Below are 24,439 nucleotides of genomic sequence, written 5' to 3'. Positions count from 1 at the left end.
GCTGTCGTCCCCTTCTCCTCCTGCCCCCAATCCCCCCCAGCATCAGAGTCTTTTCCAATGAGTCAACTCTTCTCATGAGGTGCCCAAAGTACTGGAGTTTCAGCTTTAGCATCATTCCTTCCAAAGAAATCCCAGGGCTGATCTCCTTCAGAATGGACTGGTTGGCTCTCCTTGCAGTCCAAGGGACTCTGAAGAGTCTTCTCCAACACCACAGTTCAAAAGCATCAATTCTTTGGCGCTCAGCTTTCTTCACAGTCCAACTCTCACATCCATACATGACCACTGGAAAAACCACAGCCCTGACTAGACGGACCTTTTAATGTATAAATACTACTAAAATATTTGTTGTATACCTGTTCTCTGGAATAAAGCTAAAATGTATCTGATACAGAATTGCATACTACAACACTGTTTCACCATAATTTACAACCAAAAATAAGGAAAAGATTCATCACTTCATTAGTCATCAGGGAAATGCAAATTGAAACCACAGTATATTATCACTACACATCCACCGGACTGAGTATAAGGAAAAAGATGAGAAATATCAAGTATTGGCAAGGATATGAGCTACAAGGAATCTTCATATACCACTGGTGGAAGTATAAACTGGTAAAAGTCATTCTAGAAGTATCTACTAAAGCTGAGTGTCTGTCTACATCAACCAAACAATTCCAGTCCTAGGAATATGCCCTACAGCAAACCAGCAAAGGACATGAACTAGAAAGTCTGTGACGTTACTAATATCCCAAACTGAAAACTACCCCAAATGCCCAACTGCATTAGAATAAATAAGTAAATAATGGTTTGGTTACATAATGAAATATTACACAGCAATGAGAAAGGATCAATAACAACTACATCCAGTATGAACACACAAGCATGCTGAGAAAGAAAACCAAGTCAGAAAGAATAAATGTCTTATGATTTCATATGTAAAGCACCAAACAGACAAAAATAGCTTATCCTGTCAGAAGTCAAGATAGCACTTAGCCTTCAAAGTGAGCATAAAGCATGCTTCGAGGGTGCTGGCATGTTGCTTCTAGTTTCAAGTGCTGGTTTGTGAAATTTCACTGAGCTGGGACTTCCCTGGTGGTCCAGGGGTTAAAAATCCACCTTGCAATGCAGGGAACATGGGTTCGATTCTTGGTCCGGGAACTAAGATTCCACGTGCCACAGAGCAACTAAGCCTGCACACTGCAACAACTGAGCCTGTACACTTCTGAACCCACACACCACAACTGGAGAATCCACACACAGCGACTGAAGACCCCTCATGCCACAACTAAGACCCAAGGCAGCCAAAGAAATAAATACTAAAAAAATTTCACTGGGCTATACACCTATATTTGTACTTTTCTCTATATATTTCAACTAAAACGTGAAATATATATACACATACGTACATATATGACATGAATATCTTCATTAGAAAAGTAAATACCTATTATGGATGTATTACTAACTGCAGAAAAGAATATATAGAACCAATCAATCATTATCCCACTTTTAAAAGCTACTTGTAATTTGATATATTTCCTCATTTTTTTCTATGTCATATAGTCTGTTGTTGCTTAGTCACTAAGTAGTGTCTGACTCTTTGTGACCCCATGGACTACATCACACCAGGCTTCCCTGTCCTTCACTATCTCCTGGAGTTTGCTCAAATTCATGTCCATTGAAGTCTGTGATGTTATCTAACCATCTCATCTTCTGCTATTCCCTTCTCCTCTTGCCCTTAATCTTTCCCAGCATCAGGTTTTTTTCCAGTAAGTCGGCTCTGCATCAGGTAGCCAAGTATTGGACCTTCAGTCATATAGTTAAGAACACATAATACATGGAATTTTACTTAAATGTGAGAGGTTAAATTATATCAAAACATCCCTACATAAAATAATTATGTGTATTAAGCATTTTCTATCTTTAAAATGTTTTGCTTCATAGGCAAAATCTGACTACAAAATAAGCTATCTTACGCAAACATACATAACTTTCTTTAAAAATCACCTAGTAATAATATACTTCTGTGTGTGAGCTTCTTTTTGTTATTTACAAATAACGCTATGATAAATATCTCTATCTTTGTCTGTATTAATTGTTAGTCAAAATTTACTTCCTTAGGACAGATACTTTGTTGAGTCGCTCAGTCCTGTCTGACTCTTCACGACCCCATGGACTGCAGCATGCCAGGCTGGATACTTAGGAGAGATACTCAGAGACAGAATTACAAGAGCCAATGTTTTTGCATTAAAATCAGCAAAAGATAAACTATTGCTATAACATGAAGACAGAGGTTTGAATAAGCAACAAAATGGTGTGGGGGGTGGGGGAAATAAAATGGATAGCCTATCCCCCTTTCTTCGTTAGTCTTTTCTTTTAGAACTGCTCCTTAGTGGAGTCCCTTAGTTAAGCAAAAATTCATGGTCTGAAAGTGTAAGACACATGAGGCTTGAGGATATCTCAGTACTAGACACACAGAAAGTACTGAGAGAAGAAAAAAAAGGTTTTCTGAATTCAGTGAAAAATCTCAGGCAGAAAAATCAGTCTCTTGCTTAACAAGTGGGGGACTTCTTCTCCATACCCTTACAGCACAGGGGTAGCAACTTCACCTAGGAACCTGTTAGAAATATGAATTCTCAGCCCCAACCCCAGACCTACTGAATCAGAAACTCTGGAGGTCATCTTTATAAGATGCCCTCTAGGTGATTCCGCTGCTTGCTAAAATGTAATGACGACTAGACTACAGCACTCCAAACCTTCAGGCATTCTAAGAAAACATCATCACTAATAATCAGGGAACGGAAAAAAGACAAGTTTTTTGAAACTATTATTCTAATTGCTATTTTGCTCCTCTGGGAGACTGAGGGCCTTCATGTTAGGTGCTTCCATCTTCTGTTCCACTTCCACTACGTTCGTGATCTGCGTGTCTACGTGTCGGTCATGCTACTTGTCATACTTTAATGGGTCCCAAACGGACTCACCAAAGAATGTCAGAGAAAGGGATGATAAGAGAGTTCCCAGCTTACTCTGAGATATGCAAAAAATTGGATTTAATTAGTTTCACAAGCAGAAAATGAAAGAAGCAATTTGTATTACCAATAAAGCCTAGTAGCAATTTCCTTTTCCTTCAAAATATAGCTTGTAATTTATTCAGGCTGGTCTTTTTCAATAATTTAACTAGCAACTGGCGGTTATTTTCAACATATCTGATACAATGATAAAGAAAGGTTCAAACATCAAAGGAACAATGAAGGAAGTAAAGGAGAAGAGAATTAATATTTGATTGAGTACACAATACATGCTAAGTATTATGCATAAAGCTTTACATGTTGGAGTCAAATGAGGAAACATAATCCCTCTGAGGTAGGCATTATGATCACAAAAGCACAAGTGTGAAAATCAAAGAGTTGTAGTATATTTTCTGTGTTATCAATTGTAGGCCTAGTAAATAGCAAAGCTGAAATTCGAAGCTGTGCTTCAACAGTTCTAAAACCTGTGCCTTCTAAAATATACCAAACTTACTTAGCAACATGAAGCAAAATACAATGTGTTTCCATTAGGATGAATTAAAAAAAAAATTCTAAAGAAATACAATGAGTAAATGTTTAGCAATTTTTATTAATAGCTTTCCTATTTAGTGTTTCCTTAAAGACACATATAGCTTTAAAAAAAAGAGTATTTTAGCTACCACTTTTATTTACTATGTAGTTTATAAAAATGAGGAGAAGCCAGGGTAAATGTCAGAAAAGGCAATTTAACCTTTCCTAAATAACATTTGCAATTTAAATTGCTAGTTTTAACTTTAAAAACACTGTGTTGGCAACTAAGCTGCTAAACAGCTTTACAGCATCCTTTCTGATATTTTGCCTTGGATTTGGCAACTCATGCAAATTTTATGTTGGTCATAAACAAGTTAAATGGGGAAATTCAGAGAAAGAAAGCATTTAAGAGGTTGATTTTAGAACTAAATTCCAAGTGGCAAGCAAAATCATCTTCTTCCCTTAGTGCAGTAGGTTTGAAATTAACCAGTACCAATAACTGTTACCAGTAATAAGCAACAGGGCTAACCCTGGAGCAGTTTTCCTCTAGAAGACATGGGCCATATGGGAATAGGAAATAAAAACAGGCACTTAGATCAACTCCATTTTCCAACAACTAAGCAAATAAGCAATCACAAAAAGAAAGACCTTTTAACATCAACAGTATTCTACTCTGCCAACTGAGTTACAAGCTGATTCACTGAAGACAGATTTTGAAATACTTCAGAAACAAGACTGCAGATATTCTTTCCCCCAAAAAGAATGATGTCAGTTTATTATCCTTTCCTAAGAAACAGTAACTGGGTATTTCAAAATGTAAAAAATAAGATCATCATGTCATGCTCTAAAATAAAGCAACCTACATTAACTATCGGAATAGAGAGCACAAATTTATATTTAAAATGGGGGGAAAAGCCATTTTATTGGGTCTCAGGTGCAATATACTGCTATCAAAATTATTTATAAATCTGCAACATGCAATCAAAACACAGAACAAAGTTATGTAATTCTACCTAACCACAATATTCATTGTGAAAGCAGCTAACAGGAAGATAAAAGATGGAGCAAACACAGCCTATTTTAAACATTTTACTTTTTCCTTTATTTTCTGTTTTAAATCAGGAACTCAAACTTTGTTTCTAAAAGATTCTTATTTTAGTATTTAATTATGTAGTATGGTAAATTAAAGGGAAAGTGTTAGTCACTCAGCTGTGTAAAATTCTTTGGGAACCCATGGACTGCAGCTCACCAGGCTCCTCTGTCCATGGGATTCTCCAAGAAAGAATACTGGAGTGGGTTGCCATTTCCTTCTCCAAGGGATCTTCCCAACCCAGGGATCAAACCCGGGTCTCCTGCACGGCAGGCAGATTCTTCACTGTCTGAGTCACCTATACTAACCACAATTCTTTAAATAAAACTTGCAGATAAACAGGAAAAATACAAGAGAGAAAAAGATCAGATGGCACTGGTCCTACGGGAAAAAGCAAGCTGCTGAACTGAACAGGTCAATAAAACTACTTGCAGAATGGGTTAGTTGTCTATTATCAGACCAGTAAGATATTTTTAAACATCCTGAAACCAAACTTAGATTCAAAAGGCAAAGCCAGAACCATTCACTGTGTTTATTAAAATATAATCTCTCACTAAGCCCCACACAGCAAAAGAAGCCAAACTTACCCTAATGTGACCTCAGATTTAGAAGCCTGCCAAAGAATTTTTATAGAAAATAGCAACCAAATGTTGCTTATACCTACTGTGTAAAGTAATACAAAATAAAACAAAAGCTTACTAGATATGAGTACTTAAACTTGTGAAATTAAAAAAAAAAAAAAAGAATAGTGGCAAATGTTAGCAGCACCTTCAATTAACCATATGATTCCAAAATATACAAGCTACTCTACCTGTAACATTTTGAGCACTGAAATAATCTGTAACACCAGTTACTGACCCTTTCACCTTTCTAGTTCCTTTTAAAGTTTTGCTCATCAAGAAAATGAAGTTCTCATGTTCCCTTCTTGGCAAACATGCATTCATATGGTCCCTACAAGGAGCCATTCCAACAACACTTTTGGGAAAACTCCGAATTCCTTCTGTTCTTACTGCCTTGCCCACAAGTTTGCTTTCTTTTATTTCTGTTCCCAGGCTCTGAAAATCTTTTCAAAAAATGTCAAAGAACTTGAATAACTGGTTCTCTATAAATGTATGTACTCTAACCTCAATTGGTTCCCCGCTGCTACACTCCGGAATCATCTCTAGATTATACGGGATTAAAAATAGTACAAAACAGACTCTAATGTTCTCCAAATAGATAATTCATAAGCTTCCCTCAATATTAGGTGGTGTTTCTGTAGAGAATTCAAAGTTTTTGTGACATGTAAAAGTCAATGTAATTCACCAAATTCAAGGCTAAAAAGATCCCACCATATAATCACTACAATAGGTGCAGAAGAAGACATTTCACAAAATCCAACAACCACTCATTATCAAAGCACTCAAAAAACTTAGAAGGGAAATCTACTCAACCAGATGCAGGGCAGCTATAAAAACTCCTCAGCTAACATCATGTTTTGTTGTTTAGTCCTTAAGTCATGTCTGACTCTTTTGTGACCCTGCAGACTATAGCCAGCCAGGCTCCTCTGCCCATGGGACTTCCCTGGCAAGAACAATGGTATAGGTTGCCATTTCCTCCTCCCGTGGACCTTCCCAACCCAGCAATGGAATCCACATCTCCTGCACTGGCAGGTGGATTCTTTACCACTCAGCCACCTGGGAAGCCCCGCTAACATAATAAAAGACTTAAAAAAAAAAAAAAAAAGATTTCATAATTTCCTCCTAAGAGCAGGAACAAGGCAAGAATTTCTGTTCTCACCATTTCTGCTCAATCTTGAACTAGAAGTCCTAATCAGTGACATTAACAAAGAAAAAGAAATAAAAATTGGAAAGGAAAAGTTAAACTAATTTTATTTACAGATCACATGACAGTATGTGTGGAAAGTCCTAAAGAATCTGTAAGAGTTACAAAAATTAAGTTTCACAAGGCAGCAGGTAACAAAAAAGTATAAAAACCAACAGTGTCTACATACTAGCAGAGAAAAACTGGAAATTGAAATTTAAAATACCATTTAAAAAACTGAACATAATGCATGACTATAGCAAGATTAAAAGATTCGAGGCTAATGTATAAAAGTCAACTACTTTCTTATATACCAGCAATGTATAATTGATATTTAAAACTAAAAATACAAAGCCATTTACATTAGCACCAAAAATGAAATATTTAAGGATATAACCACTACTTATGTATAAGATCTATATGTGGAAAACTATCAAATTGTGATGAAAGAAATCAGAGATCTAACTAATGGAAAGATAAGTCCATGTTCATGAATAGAAGAATCAATATCATCAAGGTGTCAGTTATTCCCAACCTGAGTTACAGACTCAATGCAATCTCAATTAAAATCCCAGTAAGTTACTTTGTGGATATCAACAAACTGATTCTAAAGTTTACATGGAAAGGCAAAAGACCCAGAATAGTCAACACAATATTAAAGAAAGCTTGGAGGACTGATACCACCCAAAACATGTATAATATAACGATAGACAGAGACTTGACATTCCTTATCTGGTAGTTAGAGAAATGTTATCTTTCACAGAGAAGTTTTATTTTTAATGAAATCCAACATTAAAGCCCAATTTATTCTTTCATGGATCATGCTTTTTTGTGTTGTATCTAAAAAGTCATTACCACACTGAAGATCAGTTAGATTTTCTTTTGTTTTTCTTCTAGGAGTTTTAAGGTGTACATTTAGGTCTATGATAAATTTTGAGTTGATTTTGTGATAGTCTGTGTCTGAATTCTTTTTTTTTCCCTCATGTGAATATCTAGTTGTTCCAACCTCATTTGTTGAAAAGACTCTCCCTTCTCCCTTTAACTGTCTTTGCTCCTTTGTCAAAGTTGAGTTGAATGTATTTGTGTAAGTCTTCTTCTGGGCTCTCTTTTCCATTCCATTGACCAATTTTCTTATTTTGTTGATACCACACCGCTTTGATTACTGGGGATTCAAGTGGAATGTCAAGTCTCTTCATGTATTATTTGTGTCTACCTTTATATCACACGTTTGTCTATCGCTTCTTCTTAAACAAATGGTTATTCAGCACATTGCTCTGTACATTCCATTAGTGTTTCTCTGCAGACATTGTATATTCATACATAGCTTTCTCACTCCCAATTTTACATCTGTGTAATATTCTATTATATGTATTGAACATAATTTATTTAACTACATCTTACTGGGCTTCCCTGGTGGCTCAGACGTTAAAGGTCTCCTGCCTGCAATGCAGGAGACCTGGGTTTGATCCCTGGATCGGGAAGATCCCCTGGAGAAGGAAATGGCAACCCACTCCAGTATTCTTGCCTGGAGAATCCCATGGACGGAGGAACCTGGTGGGCTACAGTCCACAGGTCACAAAGGGTCAGACACAACTGAGCGACTTCACTTCACTTTACTGAAGGATTTACAGTGTTGCCAGTATTTTGCTATACACACAATACTGCAAAGATTAAGTGTTATTTCCTAAATTTACAAGCATATCAGTAGAATGCATTCCTAAAAAGAGACGGGTTGCTCAAAGGAAATGTGAACGTAAAATTAATAAATAGCATGAAACTGCTTCCCGTAAAGGTTATGCTCTCACCAGCAGTATAAGATAGCATATGATCCTACACCCTTGACAACAGTGTTCTATCAAATTTCTTAATACTCTCCAATCTTAAAGAGTGAAAAATGGTAAAATCAGTGTAATTTTAAATTATGTATGGTTTATGAATTAGGTATAGTGCCTTTTCATGTATTAAGAACCCTTAATATTCTTCTGTGAACAGTTTATTCACAAGTTTTGCTCATTTTCTGAAAATTGTATTCCTGTTCCTTTTGTCACAATGCATAATGCTCTTCGTCCTTTTAACAGCTTGATGCTATTAGTATATTCATTTGCTATTGATATTGTTCTGTTTACAGTACATTTTTGCCATATTTTATTTTCAATCTTCCTTAGATTTAAGGATTTTGAATATATTTTTAGGTCCAAAACAACTTTCTCTGTGCTGTAACTATACCCTCTTAAGTCTCCATTCCCCTTTCTTGCTTTCTCTTACCTTTTCTGCTAGTTCTGCCTCCATGCTGCTGCTGCTGCTGCTAAGTCGCTTCAGCTGTGTCTGACTCTGTGCGACCCTATGGACTGCAGCCTATCAGGCTTCTCCGTCCATGGGATTCTCCAGGCAAGAACACTGGAGTGGGTTGCCATTTCCTTCTCCAATGCATGAAAGTGGAAAGTGAAAGTGAAGTCGCTCAGTCATGTCTGACTCTTAGCAACCCCATGGACTGCAGCCTACCAGGCTCCTCCATCCATGGGATTTTCCTGGCAACAGTACTGGAGTAGGGTGCCATCTGCCTCCATAGAAGGATTCTGATTATCCTGTGGTAGACTAGAGATCTCTGCAAGAAAATCAAAGATACCAAGGGAACACTTCACGCAAAGATGGGCTCGATAAAGGACAGAAATGTTATGGACTTCACAGAATCAGAAGATATTAAGAAGAGGTGGCAAGAATACACAGAAGAACTGTACAAAAAAGATCTTCATGACCAAGATAATCACGATGGTATGATCACTTACCTAGAGCCAGACATCCTGGAGTGCAAAGTCAAGTGGGCCTTAGGAAGCATCAATATGAACAATGCTAGTGGAGGTGATAGAATTCCAGTTGAGCTATTTCAAATCCTGAAAGATGATGCTGTGAAAGTGCTGCACTCAATATGCCAGCAAATTTGGAAAACTCAGCAGTGGCTACAGGACTGGAAAAGGTCAGTTTTCATTCCGATCCCAAAGAAAGGCAATGCCAAAGAATGCTCAAACTACCACACAAGTGCACTCACCTCACATACTAGCACAGTAATGCTCAAAATCCTCCAACCCAGGCTTCAACAGTATGTGAACCGTGAACTTCCAGATGTTCAAGCTGGCAGAGGAACCAGAGATCAAATTGCCAACAACTGCTGGATCACAGAAAAAGCAAGAGAGTTCCAGAAAACCAGCTACTTCTGCTTTATTGACTACACCAAAGCCTTTGACTGTGTGGATCACAACAAACTGTGGAAAATTCTGAAAGAGATGGGACTACCAGACTATCTGACCTGCCTCCTGAGAAATCCGTATGCAGGTCAAGAAGCAAGTTAGAACTGGACATGGAACAGACTGGTTCCAAATCAGGAAAGGAGTATGTCAAGGCTGTTTATTGTCACCCTGCTTATTTAACTTATATGCAGAGTACATTATGAGAAATGCTGGACTGGATGAAGCACAGGCTAGAATCAAGATTGCTGGGAGAAATATTAATAACCTCAGATATGCAGATGATACCACCCTTATGGCAGAAAGAAAAGAAGAACTAAAGAACCTATTGATAAAAGTGAAAGAGCAGAGTGAAAAAGTTCGCTTAAAACTCAACACTCAGAAAACTAAAATCATGACTTCTAGTCCCATCACTTCATGGAAAATAGATGAGGAAACAATGGAAATAGTGACCAATTTTATTTTCTTGGGCTCCAAAATCACTACAGATGGTGACTGCAGCCATGAAATTCAAAGACACTTGCTCCCTGGAAGAAAAGTTATGACTAACCTAGATAGCATATTAAAAAGGAGAGACATTACTTTGCTGACAAAGGTCCTTCTAGTCAAAGTTACGGTTTTTCCAGTAGACATGTATGGATGTGAGAGTCGGACTATAAAGAAAACTGCACCAAAGAATTGGTGCTCTGCCAAGCACCAAAGAATCGATGCTTTTGATCTGTACTGTTGGTACTCTTGAGAGTCCCGTGCACTGCAAGGAGATCAAACCAGTCCATCCTAATGGAAATCAGTCCTGAATATTCATTGAAGGACTGATGCTGAAGCTGAAACTCCAATAATTTGGCCACCTGATGCAAAGAACTGACTCAGTAGAAAAGACCCTGATGCTGGGAAAGATAGAAGGTGGGAGGAGAAGGGGACAACAGAAGATGAGATGGTTGGATGGCATCACCAACTCAATGGACGTGAGTTTGAGTAAACTCCAGGAATTGGTGATGGACAGGGAAGCCTGGCATGCTGCATGTGACCCCATGGATCACAAAGAGTTGGACACAACTGAGTGACTGACCTGAATTGATCCCCTCCTTTGAGGGGATCCTTTTAATAGGCTGTGTTCCTTTTAATAGGCTGACATTGCAATAGATGGAAGCTACTGCAATCTCTTGGATGGTGTGGAACTGGCCGTCAGTAAGAGACATGCATATTTTAAATTTGATGTCTAAGCAAAAGAAGGAGGTGGCAAGGTGGCACTGCTCTGCCAAGGACATCAAGGAACAAGAGGAGGATATGGGGCAGGTCTCATCTATCACACGTCAGCCCACAGCAGCTGCTGATCTGGCAGCTGCTGGAGGACAGCATATAGCTTATGGGCAAATATGGCCTCTTTCCCTTGCTAGAACCACTTCTTATAGCCCAAGAAACAGCATGTGCCTCCCAGATAAGGGAGGACTCCCTGATCTCCACAAAGGTGCCACTGGGCTTTCAACATCATAGATAATAAAACCCTGAGTTACAGTATCTTTTTCTCTCATTTTAAAAAATAACAACTGCTTTTAAATCATCTGCTATTTGCATGGTTATGACAGAATACAATGATCTTCAGGTTTGTTCTTAACTAATTAAGTAACTTTTAGACCTCCAACTCTGAGACAGATGCCCTAAGACAAAAAGCTCAGAAACCTTCCTCACTGAATACCTTAATGCTTTGCTTCAAAAAACACTGAAGGTTTCTTAAAAATAACATATTTATAACTGAATCACTTGGATGTATACCAGAAACTAACACAGTATTGTAAATTACCTGTATTTCAGTAAAAAATAATTTAAAAAATTTACTGGATATGTATAATTGTACTAGATGCTAAGCTAGACTCTAAAGACAAAAATATGAACTCTGAGCTTAAAGAGCTCAGTCTATTAAAAGAAATGGAGAATCATATAAAGAAATACAATATTATGTGATAAGGACAAGAATAAAATATGTGCAGGGTCCAAAGGTTAACACAAAGGCGGCACAGTGACAAGGAGGTACAGAGGAATTCACAATCAGATAGACTTTAAACAGTACAGAGGAATTTGCCCAGTGGCCAATGGGATTACAGGTCAAAGGAAAGACATAAACAAAGTTCCAATTTGGGATGGCTACTTTGAAGTATCTATCCTAGAGGAACAACAATGACTAATAAAAACTCTCTGACTTCATGGAATTAGGTGGGGACCAATAAATAAATCAGTAATTAACGTTCAGTGTGATAAATACTGCAACAGGGGTGAGCAGAGAGTATTAAGAGTTTTATGGGCCAAGTGGAAATAAGATTTGAATGTAGATGCTAGGAGTGAACAGAAATTAGCCAGATGGGGATGTCCTTGGTGGTCCAGTGGCTGAGAATCCACCTGCCAATGCAGGGGACAAAGGTTCAATCCCTGGTTTGGGAAGATCCCACATGCCAAGGAGCAACTAAGCCTGTGCGCCACAGCCACTGAGCCCACGAGCTCTAAGAGCCCATGAGTTGCAACAGGAGAAGCCACCACCATGAGAAGCCTGCACACCACAACCAGGAGCGGCCTCCACTCGCCACAAATCGAGGAAATCCCACTTGCAGCAATAAGGGCCCAGTGCAGTCAAAAATAAGTAAATACTGAAAAAAACACAGAAGAAACGAGTCAGATGAAACGCGTATCTACCAAGAGGGAAGTGTAGGATGGTGTCAGAGAGGAATAATATTATATGTACAGAGAAGAGGATTCAGCAAGACCAAAGAGACAGGGATGGCGGGAGAAGGGGTGAGAGGAGAAGGGGTGGCAGAGAAGCGCAACAGCGACAGTCAGAAGGCAGTTCAGTGTGACAAGCAGCATCAACATCTGAGCTAAGGCTGAGGAGGAAAGCAAGAACCGCAACGTGAAGGACCTTTTAAACTGGAGTCGGAGCATTATCTTGAGGGCAATAAGGAACAAAAATGTATTTAACTTGGGAAGACTTGTTCAGATTTGTGTTTGAGAAAAAAATATGTAACTATAATACAATGAATGAAACAGAAAAGAAACATAGAATCTTGAAGTAAATAAAATAGCTACAGTAATCCAGGAAATGGCTTATGGCAGTCTGAACTAAGATAATAGCAATAGAATAAAGAAAATGGGTGGGAAGAACTGACATATTTAGGTAGAATCAACAAATCTTGCAAGGGATCTGATGCCAAAGAGAGAGGAAAAAAAAGGAGGCAAAGACGATTCTTCTGATTTGGGCAAAGGGTAGAAGGTATTACTGTCCAATAAAATAAAGAAAAGGGGAAGATGGATTTTGAGAAGGTGAAATAATCACTTTAATTACAGACAGAGTCTGAGATGTGTATAAGTTATTCAACTGAAGGTGTCCAACAAGCAGCTGAATATACAAAATCTCAAGACAAAGGTCTGGGCCAGAGGTACAGATTTGAGAATCAACCATATACAAAGTAAATGAAAACCAAAGCAGTGAGAATAGATAAAACTGCCTAGGGAAAATGTACAAGGTGAGGAAAACAAAAACCCCACGGAACACTAACATTTAGAAGACAAACAGAAGAGCTAGGAGAGCAGACTGAAGGGAATGGCCAAAAAGAAAGATGAAAAGGGGGTGAGCACAGAATGAATGCTCACTGTATGTTAGGTGCTGTACTAAGTGATGTGTGCACACTACCTCATCTAATCCCTACAGATGCTGTGAGCAACTTACCATCATGACCTGATTCCTTACAGACATTTTGGGTTAGAGAGATCATTTTGCTCAGGTTTACCTTTTGTTGGGTATAAGAAATCCAAGGGCTTCCCAGATAGCTCAGTGGTTAAGAATCTACCTGCCAATGCAGAAGACATGGGTTCGATCCTTGGATCAAAAAGATGCTCTGGTTAAAGAACTGACCACCGACTCCAGTATTCCTGCCTGGGAAATCCCATGGACAAAGGAGCCTGGCGGGCTACAGTCCAGGGAGCCTCAAGAGTCAGACGTGACTGAGCAACTGAAAACAACAAACAAAAATAAGAAATGCAACCAGGATTACACCCTCGACCCCAGAGCCCTTGTTCTTAGCTGCTACACTGTACTGCTTCCTGTAAAGACTTAAAAAGTATGGTATCACAAACACAAAGAAAAACAGCGATTCAAAAAGAAAGACACCATCCCAGGAACACTTACTCACTCAGCACCAAGATCCTGGTGTTCTAACAACATTCTCTATGAAAAGCAGTCGGGACTCTTTGCGGAAATGGTTGATCTGAGGAATGGGCAGAAAATATGTCAAAGGGACACAGAAAAGCAACTGAATATTTCCAATGGCCACAGTTTTAATAATTTGAGCAAAACCCCAACAAACAAAAGTATCTGGTTGGCCAAAAAATTCATTCGGATTTTTCTATAAGATGTTATGGTAAAACCTGAATGAACTTTTGGCCAATCCAAGAGTACTGGACTAGGACCTGGAGTATAAACTAAATACCTGTAAGTCCATATTGGTATAAACAAACAAACAAATGAATAAGGGAGAAAAGACAAATCTAGGATGGAAGAAATCCAAATAAATTATGTAGATACTCACAACTCAAAGAAGTCAAGAGGTGGAGCAAACTCTCCACTCCTCAAGTGTGACTCCACATAGTGACTTCTCTCAAAGACTACGGTATACAGAAAGGGGGAGGAGAGAGTGACTGTACCGAAGAGAAACATGACAAAGCCTGTGTCAGCCAAGTAAGTGAGCAAGGTTCATACCAATAATGGCAAGTCATGTTGATACCCTTGCTTATGTTGTAATGAAAACAGACCTTTATCTCTACGGTCTTTCTCTCAAAAACCTATAGCTAGCCTTCCGTTCGTTATAATGTATCAATACTGGCTCATTAACTGTAAAATCTGTACTAGATTAATGCACAATATTAACAGTAGGGAAACTGAGTGATGGGTTTATGAGAGCTCTATACACTATTTTTGTAATTTTTCTATAAATCTAAAACTGTTGTAAAATTAAAAGGTTATTTTTTTAGGGGCTTCCCCAGTGGCTGACTCTGTGCTCCCAATACAGGGGGCCTGGGTTCAGTCCCTGGTCAGTGAACTAGGTCCCACATAGTGCAACTAAGGATCCCACGTGCCACTACTGAAAAAGATCCTATGTGCCGCAACTAATACCCAGCACAGCCAAATAAATAAATAAGTCAACATTTTATTTATATATATATATATATATATATGGATATTTTTAACAAGAGGGGACACATTAACTGTGTCAAAAGCTGATAACAACAACAACAAAAAGACAAAACCAAGGGGAGTTTCAAAGAATTAATGGAGTCAAAAACCAGATGACATCAGGTAGAAAAGTGAATAAAATCTGAGAATGGGACTCTAAGTGTATACAGCTTCTTCCAAGAAGTCTGATAAAGATGGGGAGAATAAATCAGAGCCGGAAGTAGAGATTAAGCTGAGTAAAATTTTTTTTGTTTTTAACCACAGCATAATTCAAATACACTAAAATTTATCTTTTAAAGTGTACAATTCAGTGGTTTCCAGTATATACACAAGGTTGTAGAACTACAACCACTATCTCCAGAACACTTTCATTACTTCAAAAAGAAATGGTAACATTATCCCACAACTAGGCACATACCCTGAGAAAATCATAATTCAAAAGAACATATGTACCCCAATGTTCATTTCAACGCTGTTTAAAATAGTTAGGACATGGAAGCAACCTAGATACCCACTGACAGATACATGGATAAAAAAGTAAAGTTGTATGTACACACACACACACACACACACACACACACACACACACAGAGGAATATTACTCAGCTATTAGAAGGAACAAATCTGAGTCAGTTCCAGTGAGGCAGATGAAAATAGAGCTTATTATACAGAGTGAAACTCAGAAAGAGAAAAACAAATATGGTATATTAACATATATATATATAAATGGAATCCAGAAAAATAATACCGATAAACCCATTTACTCGCAGGAAAAAAGAAACAGACATAAAGAACAGACTTGTGGAAACAACAGAGGAAGGAGAGAGTGGGATGAATAGCAGTGAAACATATACACTACCATATGCAAAACAGTTAGCTAGCGGGAAGTTTCTGTATAACACAGGGAGCTCAATGTGGTGCTCTGTGACAAGCTAGAGGGGTGGGATAGGGTGGACGGTTGGAGGGCAGTTCAAGAGGGAGGGGCCATATGTATACTTATGGCTGATTTATTTTGTTCTATGTCAGAAACCAACACAACACTGCAAAGCAATTATCCTCCAATTAAAAAATTTTTTTTAAATAATTACTTAATATGTTCATAAATAAGAAAATACAGCACTATTAAGATGTCAATAAAACCGAAGTGATCCAGAGATTCAATGCAATTTCTATAAAAAAACCTAACAGCCTTTTTCACAGAAATGGAAAATGTAAACTTCAAATTCATGGGGAATTGCAAGAGAGCCTACATAGCCAAAACAATCTCAGAGGAGGACTCACACTTTTCGAATTTGAACTTACTTCAAAACTATAGTAATTATAACATTATGGTACTGACATATGGACAGACCAATGGAATAGAATAAAAAGCCCAGAAATAAATCCTCAGATATACAGCCAGTTGATTTTTCACAAGGGTATTAATAAGATCATTCAATGGTCAAATGATAGTCTTTTCAACAAATGCTACTGGGAAAACTGGATATCAGTTTGATTCTGAGTTATATCATATACAAAAATTAACTCAAAATGGATCAAAGACCTAAACTTAAAAGAGCGAAATTATAAAATTCATAGAAGAAAACACTGGGGAAAATCTTCGTGACCCTGATTTGGCAATCATTTAATGGAAATGACAAAAAGCAGAGGCGACAACAGCAACAAAAAAAAAGAGATTAATTGGACTTCATCAAATCAAACAACTTTTGCACATCAAAGGATACTGTCAAGAAAGCAAAAAGATAACCTAATGAATGGGAGAAAATACGTGCAAATCATTTCTCCCATAAGGAATTAATACCCAGAATGTATAAAAAATTCCTAGAACTCAACAACAAAACACAAATAATCCAGTTTAAAAATGGGCAAGTGTCTTCTTGAATAGAGATTCCTACAAAGATACATGAATAGCAAATAAGCACATGAAAAAATGCTCAATATTACTAGTCATTAGGGAAATGCAAATCAAAACCACAATGAGATATCACTTACATACACTTTACATATCACTTTACATACGGTTGACTCTGATAAAAAATACATGTTTGCAAGGATGTGAAGAAACTGGAACCCTTGTACACTGTTGATGAGAATGTACAATGGCATAGCTTCTGTGAAAACTGAAATGCCAATTCCTCAAAAAAATTAAAAATAATAGAATTAATACATGACCCAGTAACTTTGCTTCTATGAATATATCCAAAAGACCCGAATGCAGGGTCTCAAAAAGATATTTCTACTCTCATGTTTATAGCAGCATCATTCACAATAGCTAAAATATAGAGGCAATCAACATGTTCATCGATAGGTGAGCAGAGAAGCAAAATGTGGTACATAGTTATAGAGGAATAGTACTCAGCCTTAAAAAGGAAGGAAATCCCTAGAGGATACTAAGCAAAGTATGCCAGTCACAAAAACACAAACACGGTGTAACTCTTCGTATACAAGATACGCAGAGTAGTGAAAATCATAGATATAGGAAGTAGGATGGTTCTTGCCAGAGGCTTAGAGAAGGAAGAAACAGGGAGTAGTTGTTTAATGGGTGCAGAACTGTAGTTTTGCAAGATGAAGAGTTACGGATATGAATGGTGATAATGGTGGCATAATATGAATGTATTTAAATACCGTTTTTATGTCTTGCGTATCTTATCACAATTTAGAAAACTGAGGAAAAAATGAGAAGCATTCAAGGCTTCAAGTACCGCTTTCACTGCTTGCTGCTGCTGCTGTTGCTAAGTCACTTCAGTCGTGTCTGACTCTGTGCGACCCCATAGACGGCAGCCCACCAGGCTCTGCCGTCCCTGGGATTCTCCAGGTAAGAATACTGTAGTGGGTTGCCATTTCCTTCAATGCATGAAAGTGAAAGTGAAGTCACTGAGTCGTGTCCAATTCTCAGCGACCCCATGGACTGCAGCCTACCAGGCCCCTCCATCCATGGGATTTTCCAGGCGAGAGTACTGGAGTGGGGTGCCATTGCCTTCTCCGTCACTGCTTGCTAAATACCTCTAAATTCTTAGAATACTTCTAGAGAACGCTATAACTACTAAGCTGGACATTTTTATACTGAAATAGATTTCTTTAGCCTTCTGTCCACCTTAGACATATTAAGCCTACCCTAGACATAAGCCTTTGAGAAAGCTGATGTTTCTCTCCCAGCTATCTGCTTTGTAACAGCAGACACTTTGTTTCCACCTTTGCATATGTACAATGGAAAAAATTCAAACATACGCAAAGGAAGAGAGAAAAGAATAACGAAACCTCATACAGCTGTCACCCAGCTTAAACAATTAACCAACTCATATCCATCCACTTTGCTCTTTGTTCCCCAGTGGATTATTTTGAAGCCAATCCCAAACATCATATCATTTCAACCATAAAGATTTCAGCACATTATTTCTCCTTACTAAAAGATATTGTTTAAGATACTGACAGTGTCCTGCACAAGTTCTTGTACTGATGGGTCAGATTTTGGATATACACATTCCTCCAGTAAACTATGTATTAGAAAAAGGAATTACATATATTCATTCATTCCACTGTATTCTTTACAAGTTAAATCACTGCACACACACACGCCACTCCTGTTCCATCTCTCAGAGGTAACTGAGTTTTAAAGGATAAAAGTTATTTGGTCTATGACAACACAGTAGTATTATACAATTATTATTATACACAAAGTAATTCTTCATGTAGCTGTGTTTTTTTATGAAACAAATGCAGTAAAACTAGCTTGATGCAGAAAATTTTTATTCAACTGTCCTTACCTTTGGTTGGACTGAGGTTCTGATCTATAAATCCTCTTAGTTCTGCATTTGTGGAATTCAAACCAACCTGAATAAAATAGTTTAAAAAATTATAAATAAGATTGTAAATAATATGTGATCACTTAATAAGCCATTATTAATAACCTCCCACCAGAGGTCCATATCAAATATTATACAGAGTCACATAAAGATGAGTTAATTATATCAGATATAAGAACAGGGTTAAAATGCGGCCATACTGCTCGAAATGGGAAAAATATTGCACTGTCCACATTAAGATAAAAGTTAATGAAATAGTGTTACTTATGAGCAGAAGTGAGATCTACACACTTTACTAATGGCTTTTTTTCTTAAGCAAGTAATGTCACAGTTGTGAAGCTGCCAAAACATATACCAAAATTCCACCCTCACTCCTGCCCACCAACATGCCTCTCCTTAAGCTCTTCTACAAAAAGAAAAGAAAGGCGAAACTCTTGTGGGTGCTCTACTGTAAACAGAAAGCAAAGAAGGCAAAGACAGCCTTTAATACATTCCATGCTTAATACAATGGAATTGTTTAATTAAGTATTACAATAACTTCAAAAGCATCAGTTTATACCTTTTTGTTATTATACAAAGGTAACGGCAAAAACCTCAACCAAAACCACACATTCACAGTCCAGAGTTCACAGTTACTGGATTTCTATTACGTTTAAACACCTGCTCTTACTGCTCAACTTCTGCAGAGTGAAGTAGCAAACAAATTTGGAAACTTTTAAGCAGATGTACATCTGTGCCTTTGTAACCAACAGATTATATTCTAAAAAGATAAAGGTCAATTCTAAATCAACAGTGTGTGTAATCTGGGTCTCATGGATGGAGAGGATCTGTTCGTATTTAGAGCTTAGATAAACACTATTAAAATGTTTAAGTTCAAACTTCAAAAATATATTAATTTCTGTTTTCATAAACAAAGTTTAAAGGTTCAAAGAAAAAGTAAATCATCTGAGAGTAGAAAAAGTTGGCAAGGAAAAGCATTTTAAAATATTAGCTATTCTTTTTTTATTTTATGTATTTAAAAAGGATCTCTCTCTATAATGTGTCACAGATCAAGAGAAGAAAAGTAAACTTGTTTTGCATAAAATTTTTCATCAAGTAAGATCCTGAAAAAAGTTTTCTATCTGGATATTCAAACACTGCATTGCCCAGTGTAAGCAGTCACTGCCTGTTGAATAAAAGATGTCCAAAGCTTAAATGTTTGAGTCCAATTCTATTCCAAGAATACCATTGTAATGTCACTGATTTTTAATGTCTCAGATTGATATACCCAAAAGAAAACAGGATTCAAAGCGAGATGATCTGTGCTCAAAGTTTATCTCTACCATCATTCACAAGCAAGGTGTTCATGGAACATTGTCATGGGAATGATATTACATACATACAACAAACTCAGGCAACTCTTTAGACCAAATTAAAAAATTATGGAAACATGTTCGTTAATGCAAAGCAGTATTCAAGTCTGAGTTATTAACTCAAAGGGCAACAGGTTTATTACTTTAACACTGACGAAGACAATTCATGAGAGACACAAATGACCAGTAAGTATATAGATGATATATGTAGTACCAGTTCGATCTAACTGGCAAGCAGAGAAATGTAGCGAATTACATACCGTCTTTTGCAAGTAGATTGACAAAGATTAAAAAGAAAATAAAGGGGAACTGGCACCTTCATATACCAATGTGAATATACAACTGGTGGTCTTCCTGAGATTCAATTTAGTAGTATGAATCAAAGGTGCCCTAAAAAGTACACACCCTTGGGGCCAGTAATTTTGTAAGATTTTTGTTTCACAGAAATAACCCAATGAGTTGACAAAAATAAAAAAGTTAAAAGAGGGAAAAAAAGTGAAAATAATGGCCAATATTAGGAAACTGGTGTAAGGTCCATAGAAAAGATGACATTAAAAAGCCATTTAAACTGATGTTACAGAGTTATCAAGACAGGAGAAGATACTCATCATAGAGACTACATAGAGCAGGTTACAAAACAATCTGGCCTCATTTTTATTAAAAAAAAAAATATATATATATATATATGGACTCCATATATAAGTGGACTCCACGCTTCCACTGCAAGGGGACACGGGTTCAATCCTTGGTTGAGGAAGTTCTACATGTCACGTGGTACAGCCAAAAATAAATTGAAAAACTATATATAGATTTTGGATCATATATATATATACACACACACACACACATTTGTGTATATGATCTCTAATCTCTAGTTTCTTTATCTGTATTTTCTAATTTTCTGTAATGAATATGATGGCTTACATATTTTTAAAAGATTCTTTGACAAGGCAAAAAATTACCTTTCAAGTTCTTTATTGTACACTGAGTGAACTTAGGAGAAAACACATCTGCATTTTTGGTCAAGAAGAGGATCAGTGGATACTTGGCTCGCTCGCTCAGCCACTCAGTTGTGTCCTATTCTTCTGCGACCCCATGCACTCAAGCCCACCAGGCTCCTCTCTCCATGGGATTTCCCAGGCAAGAGTACTGGAGTGGGTTCCCATGTCCTCCTCCAGAGGATCTTCCCAACCTAGAGATTGGACCCGTGTCTCCTGCATTGGCAGGTGGATGGATTCTTTTATCACTGAGCCACTGGGAAAGCCCCATTAGTGGATACTAGATACTACCTGATACTACTTTATTTTACCCCAGATACAAAGGATACATCACCAGCTCTGCAGAACTTCCTTCTGCAAAGGGATCCATCCCACAACCCATGCAGTTCTGGCGGGACTGTTCATTTTAGAGCCTCAACTGTGCTATTACAGCCTGGGTGGCCCCACGACCCATGGTGAGGCAGCAAACCATGTATGGAACCCTACTTCCTTCTCTACAATGACTTGTCTAAGAATGTGGGCCAAACAGGGTCAACAAAAGCTCCTCCATGGAATCTGAAACATAAAAGCTAAAAAAAAAAAACTTCCTCTCTTTTGAAACTGAGCCTTAGGACGCCAGTGTAGGCTATTCTGCCACCAGATAGAGCCAAAAGCTAGAAAAAGGACACAGAGCTCTGATGCCCCTCAGTTGGTCCCCTGAAAGCAGTTGTATTTGAAGCCAGAGTACTCCAGACTTTTCAGTTGTGCCAATCAAGAAATGCCACTCTTTGCCCTAAGCTACTTTGAAAAGGGTTTCTAACACCTGCAACCATAAAAGACCTAGAATGGCACTGAACTAAGGCAAAAGTAACTCTTCACAAGAAACTGTTCTCATAAGAGAAATGCAAAATGAGAAATAGAAAATAAAGATGTAAATATTTACACAATTTTTTTTCACATACATTTATTAATGCTCCCATAAAACCAGGGCAATCTCTTCCAGATCTAAGAGTCATTTTTCAGTGGCATATGATACAATTATCACTCCTTCCTTCTTGAAACACGTTCTTTACTTGGCTTCCACATCATCAAGGCAATGCTCTTTCTTTCCTTTCTGTCCATTTATCCTGTCCTTTGCTGCCTCTCTTCCTCTGCAGTTGCTATGGAAACCCTGTATTCAGAACTTGGTCCTGATGGATTCTCTACCCAAGCACATGGAGTCCCCCCGCCCCACTTTAAAATAATCTAAGATGAAATGACGCTAAAATTTCTACAATCAGCCCCAAGCTTTCCCTACAGCTCCAGAGTCATTATTTATCATTATATTAACTGGCTGGCCAATTTCTCCACCTGGATGTTTTTAGGTCCCTCAACTTTAATATGTTCAAAACAATTTTTGAGTTTGCCACAAAATCCTGTACTTCCCCAAGAGATCCTCTTCTCATGAAACCACAAAACCACATACCCAGTTACACAAGCCAAATGCTGAGAAATCTTTAACTTCTTCCCTGTCCCCATATCCTAATTACTCAATAAGTCTTGCTGGCTGTTCCTTCTATTCATCCTAGATTCAACCACTATTGCCCATCTCCAGTATCATTACCCTAGACTAGCTTACCATATTCTGCTGTTTGAACTACTGGGATAAGTACCAAATGAGTGCCTTGCGTATATTACGGCCCTCTTCAGTCGATTCACCCAGTAGCCAGAATAAACTTAAAAATGCTAAGTTAGGTCTTGAAATCATCCTCAAAAACTCCATTGGCTACCTATGGACATTTAAAATATATACCACTCAGGACTTCCCTGGTGATCCAGTAGTTAAGAACCCACCTTCCAATGCAAGAGACACAGGTTCAATCCCTGGTCCGGGAACTAAGATCCCACGTGCCATGGAGCAACAAAGCCTGTTCTCCACAACTACTGAGCCCACAAGCCACACACAACAAAGACCCAAGCACAGTCAAACAATAAATTAATTAAACTAAATAAAACACATACTGCTCACCCCCATTTTCGAGGCTCCCCATGATCTGGCACCTGCTCTCTGGCTTCACCTCCTACCACTTGTGTGGCTTAGTTACTCTGTCCCACTTTGTCAACTAGTCATCGGCTGCTCTCTGATCAATCACACTTTCTCCTGCCTCTACCTGGAATGCTCTTTCCCCAGATACTCACATGGTTGACTCCTTCCTTCTGGATTGTGACTGAAGAGCATCTGTCTGTCTAAATGCCATTTCCTTAAAAAGGATGCTTCTGAATACCTTGTTGAAAGAGACCTCCACATTGCTATGCTTTCTCTCCTCTTACCCTGTTTCATTACTCTTCATAACAGGTATCATTAACATTACGTATTTATCATCTCCTCTCACTACACTATAAATCCCAAGAAGGTAGGAGTCTGGAACAGTGCTGAACATATTTATTTGCTGCAGAAAGATGGGGAGGGGAGATATGAGAATGACTGTTCATGGTGTTGTAAAATGAGATGATCCCTCTAGTGAGTATCTCAACAAAATATATTAAAAGGCCACAAAAATGTGCTTATCTATTTCAGAATGGCTAGTGAACTTTCTCAGACATTCAGTTCACTCAGTCACGTCCGACTCTTTGTGACCCCATGAACTGCAGCACACCAGTCCTCCCTGTCCATCACCAGCTCCCAGAGTTTACGCAAACTCATGTCCATCAAGTCGGTGATGCCATCCAGCCATCTCCTCAGTCGTTCCCTTCTCCTCCTGCCCCCAATCCCTCCCAGCATCAGAGTCTTTTCCAATGAGTCAACTCTTCACATGAGGTGGCCAAAGTATTGGAGTTTCAGCTTTAGCATCAGTCCTTTCAAAGAACACCCAGGACTGATCTCCTTTAGAATGGACTGGTTGGCTCTCCTTGCAGTCCAAGGGACTCTCAAGAGTCTTCTCCAACACCACAGTTCAAAAGCATCAATTCTTTGGCGCTCAGGTTTCTTCACAGTCCAACTCTCACATCCATACATGACCACTGGAAAAGCCATAGCCTTGACTAGATGGACCTTTGTTGGCAAAGTAATGTGTCTGCTTTTGAATATGCTATCTAGGTTGGTCATAACTTTCCTTCCAAGGAGTAAGCGTCTTTTAATTTCATGGCTGCAATCGCCATCTGCAGTGATTTTGGAGCCCAGAAGAATAAAGTCTGACACTGTTTCCACTGTTTCCTCATCTATTTGCCATGAAGTGATGGGACCAGATGCTGTGATATTCATTTTCTGAATGTTGAGCTTGAAGCCAACTTTTTCACTCTCCTCTTTCACTTTCATCAAGAGGCTTTTTAGTTTCTCTTCACTTTCTGCCATAAGGGTGGTGTCATCTGCATATCTGAGGTTATTGATATTTCTCCTGGCAATCTTGATTCCAGCTTGTGCTTCTTCCAGCCCAGC

The 24,439-nt window shown here is 38.2% G+C and overlaps 1 protein-coding gene across 6 annotated transcripts in view; it reads right to left on the bottom strand.

The window, feature by feature from the left end:
- Positions 1–24,439, bottom strand: part of TFDP2 (transcription factor Dp-2 (E2F dimerization partner 2)) — a 201,895-nt gene that overhangs the window by 115,054 nt on the left and 62,402 nt on the right. For 5 of the 6 annotated variants that reach the window (XM_010858161.1, XM_010858164.1, XM_010858166.1 and 2 more), the window contains one exon: positions 18,657–18,723. In XM_010858161.1, the coding sequence (XP_010856463.1) occupies positions 18,657–18,723 (67 nt within the window). Of the gene's footprint in view, positions 1–13,848; positions 13,928–18,656; positions 18,724–24,439 lie in introns of all 6 variants that reach the window. The other variant, XM_010858168.1, reaches the window with a different exon arrangement.

Source organism: Bison bison, unplaced genomic scaffold (genome assembly GCF_000754665.1).
Source record: "Bison bison bison isolate TAMUID 2011002044 unplaced genomic scaffold, Bison_UMD1.0 scf7180017864384, whole genome shotgun sequence".
Lineage (NCBI taxonomy): Eukaryota > Metazoa > Chordata > Mammalia > Artiodactyla > Bovidae > Bison > Bison bison.
This window is presented reverse-complemented; position numbering and strand designations above follow the sequence as displayed.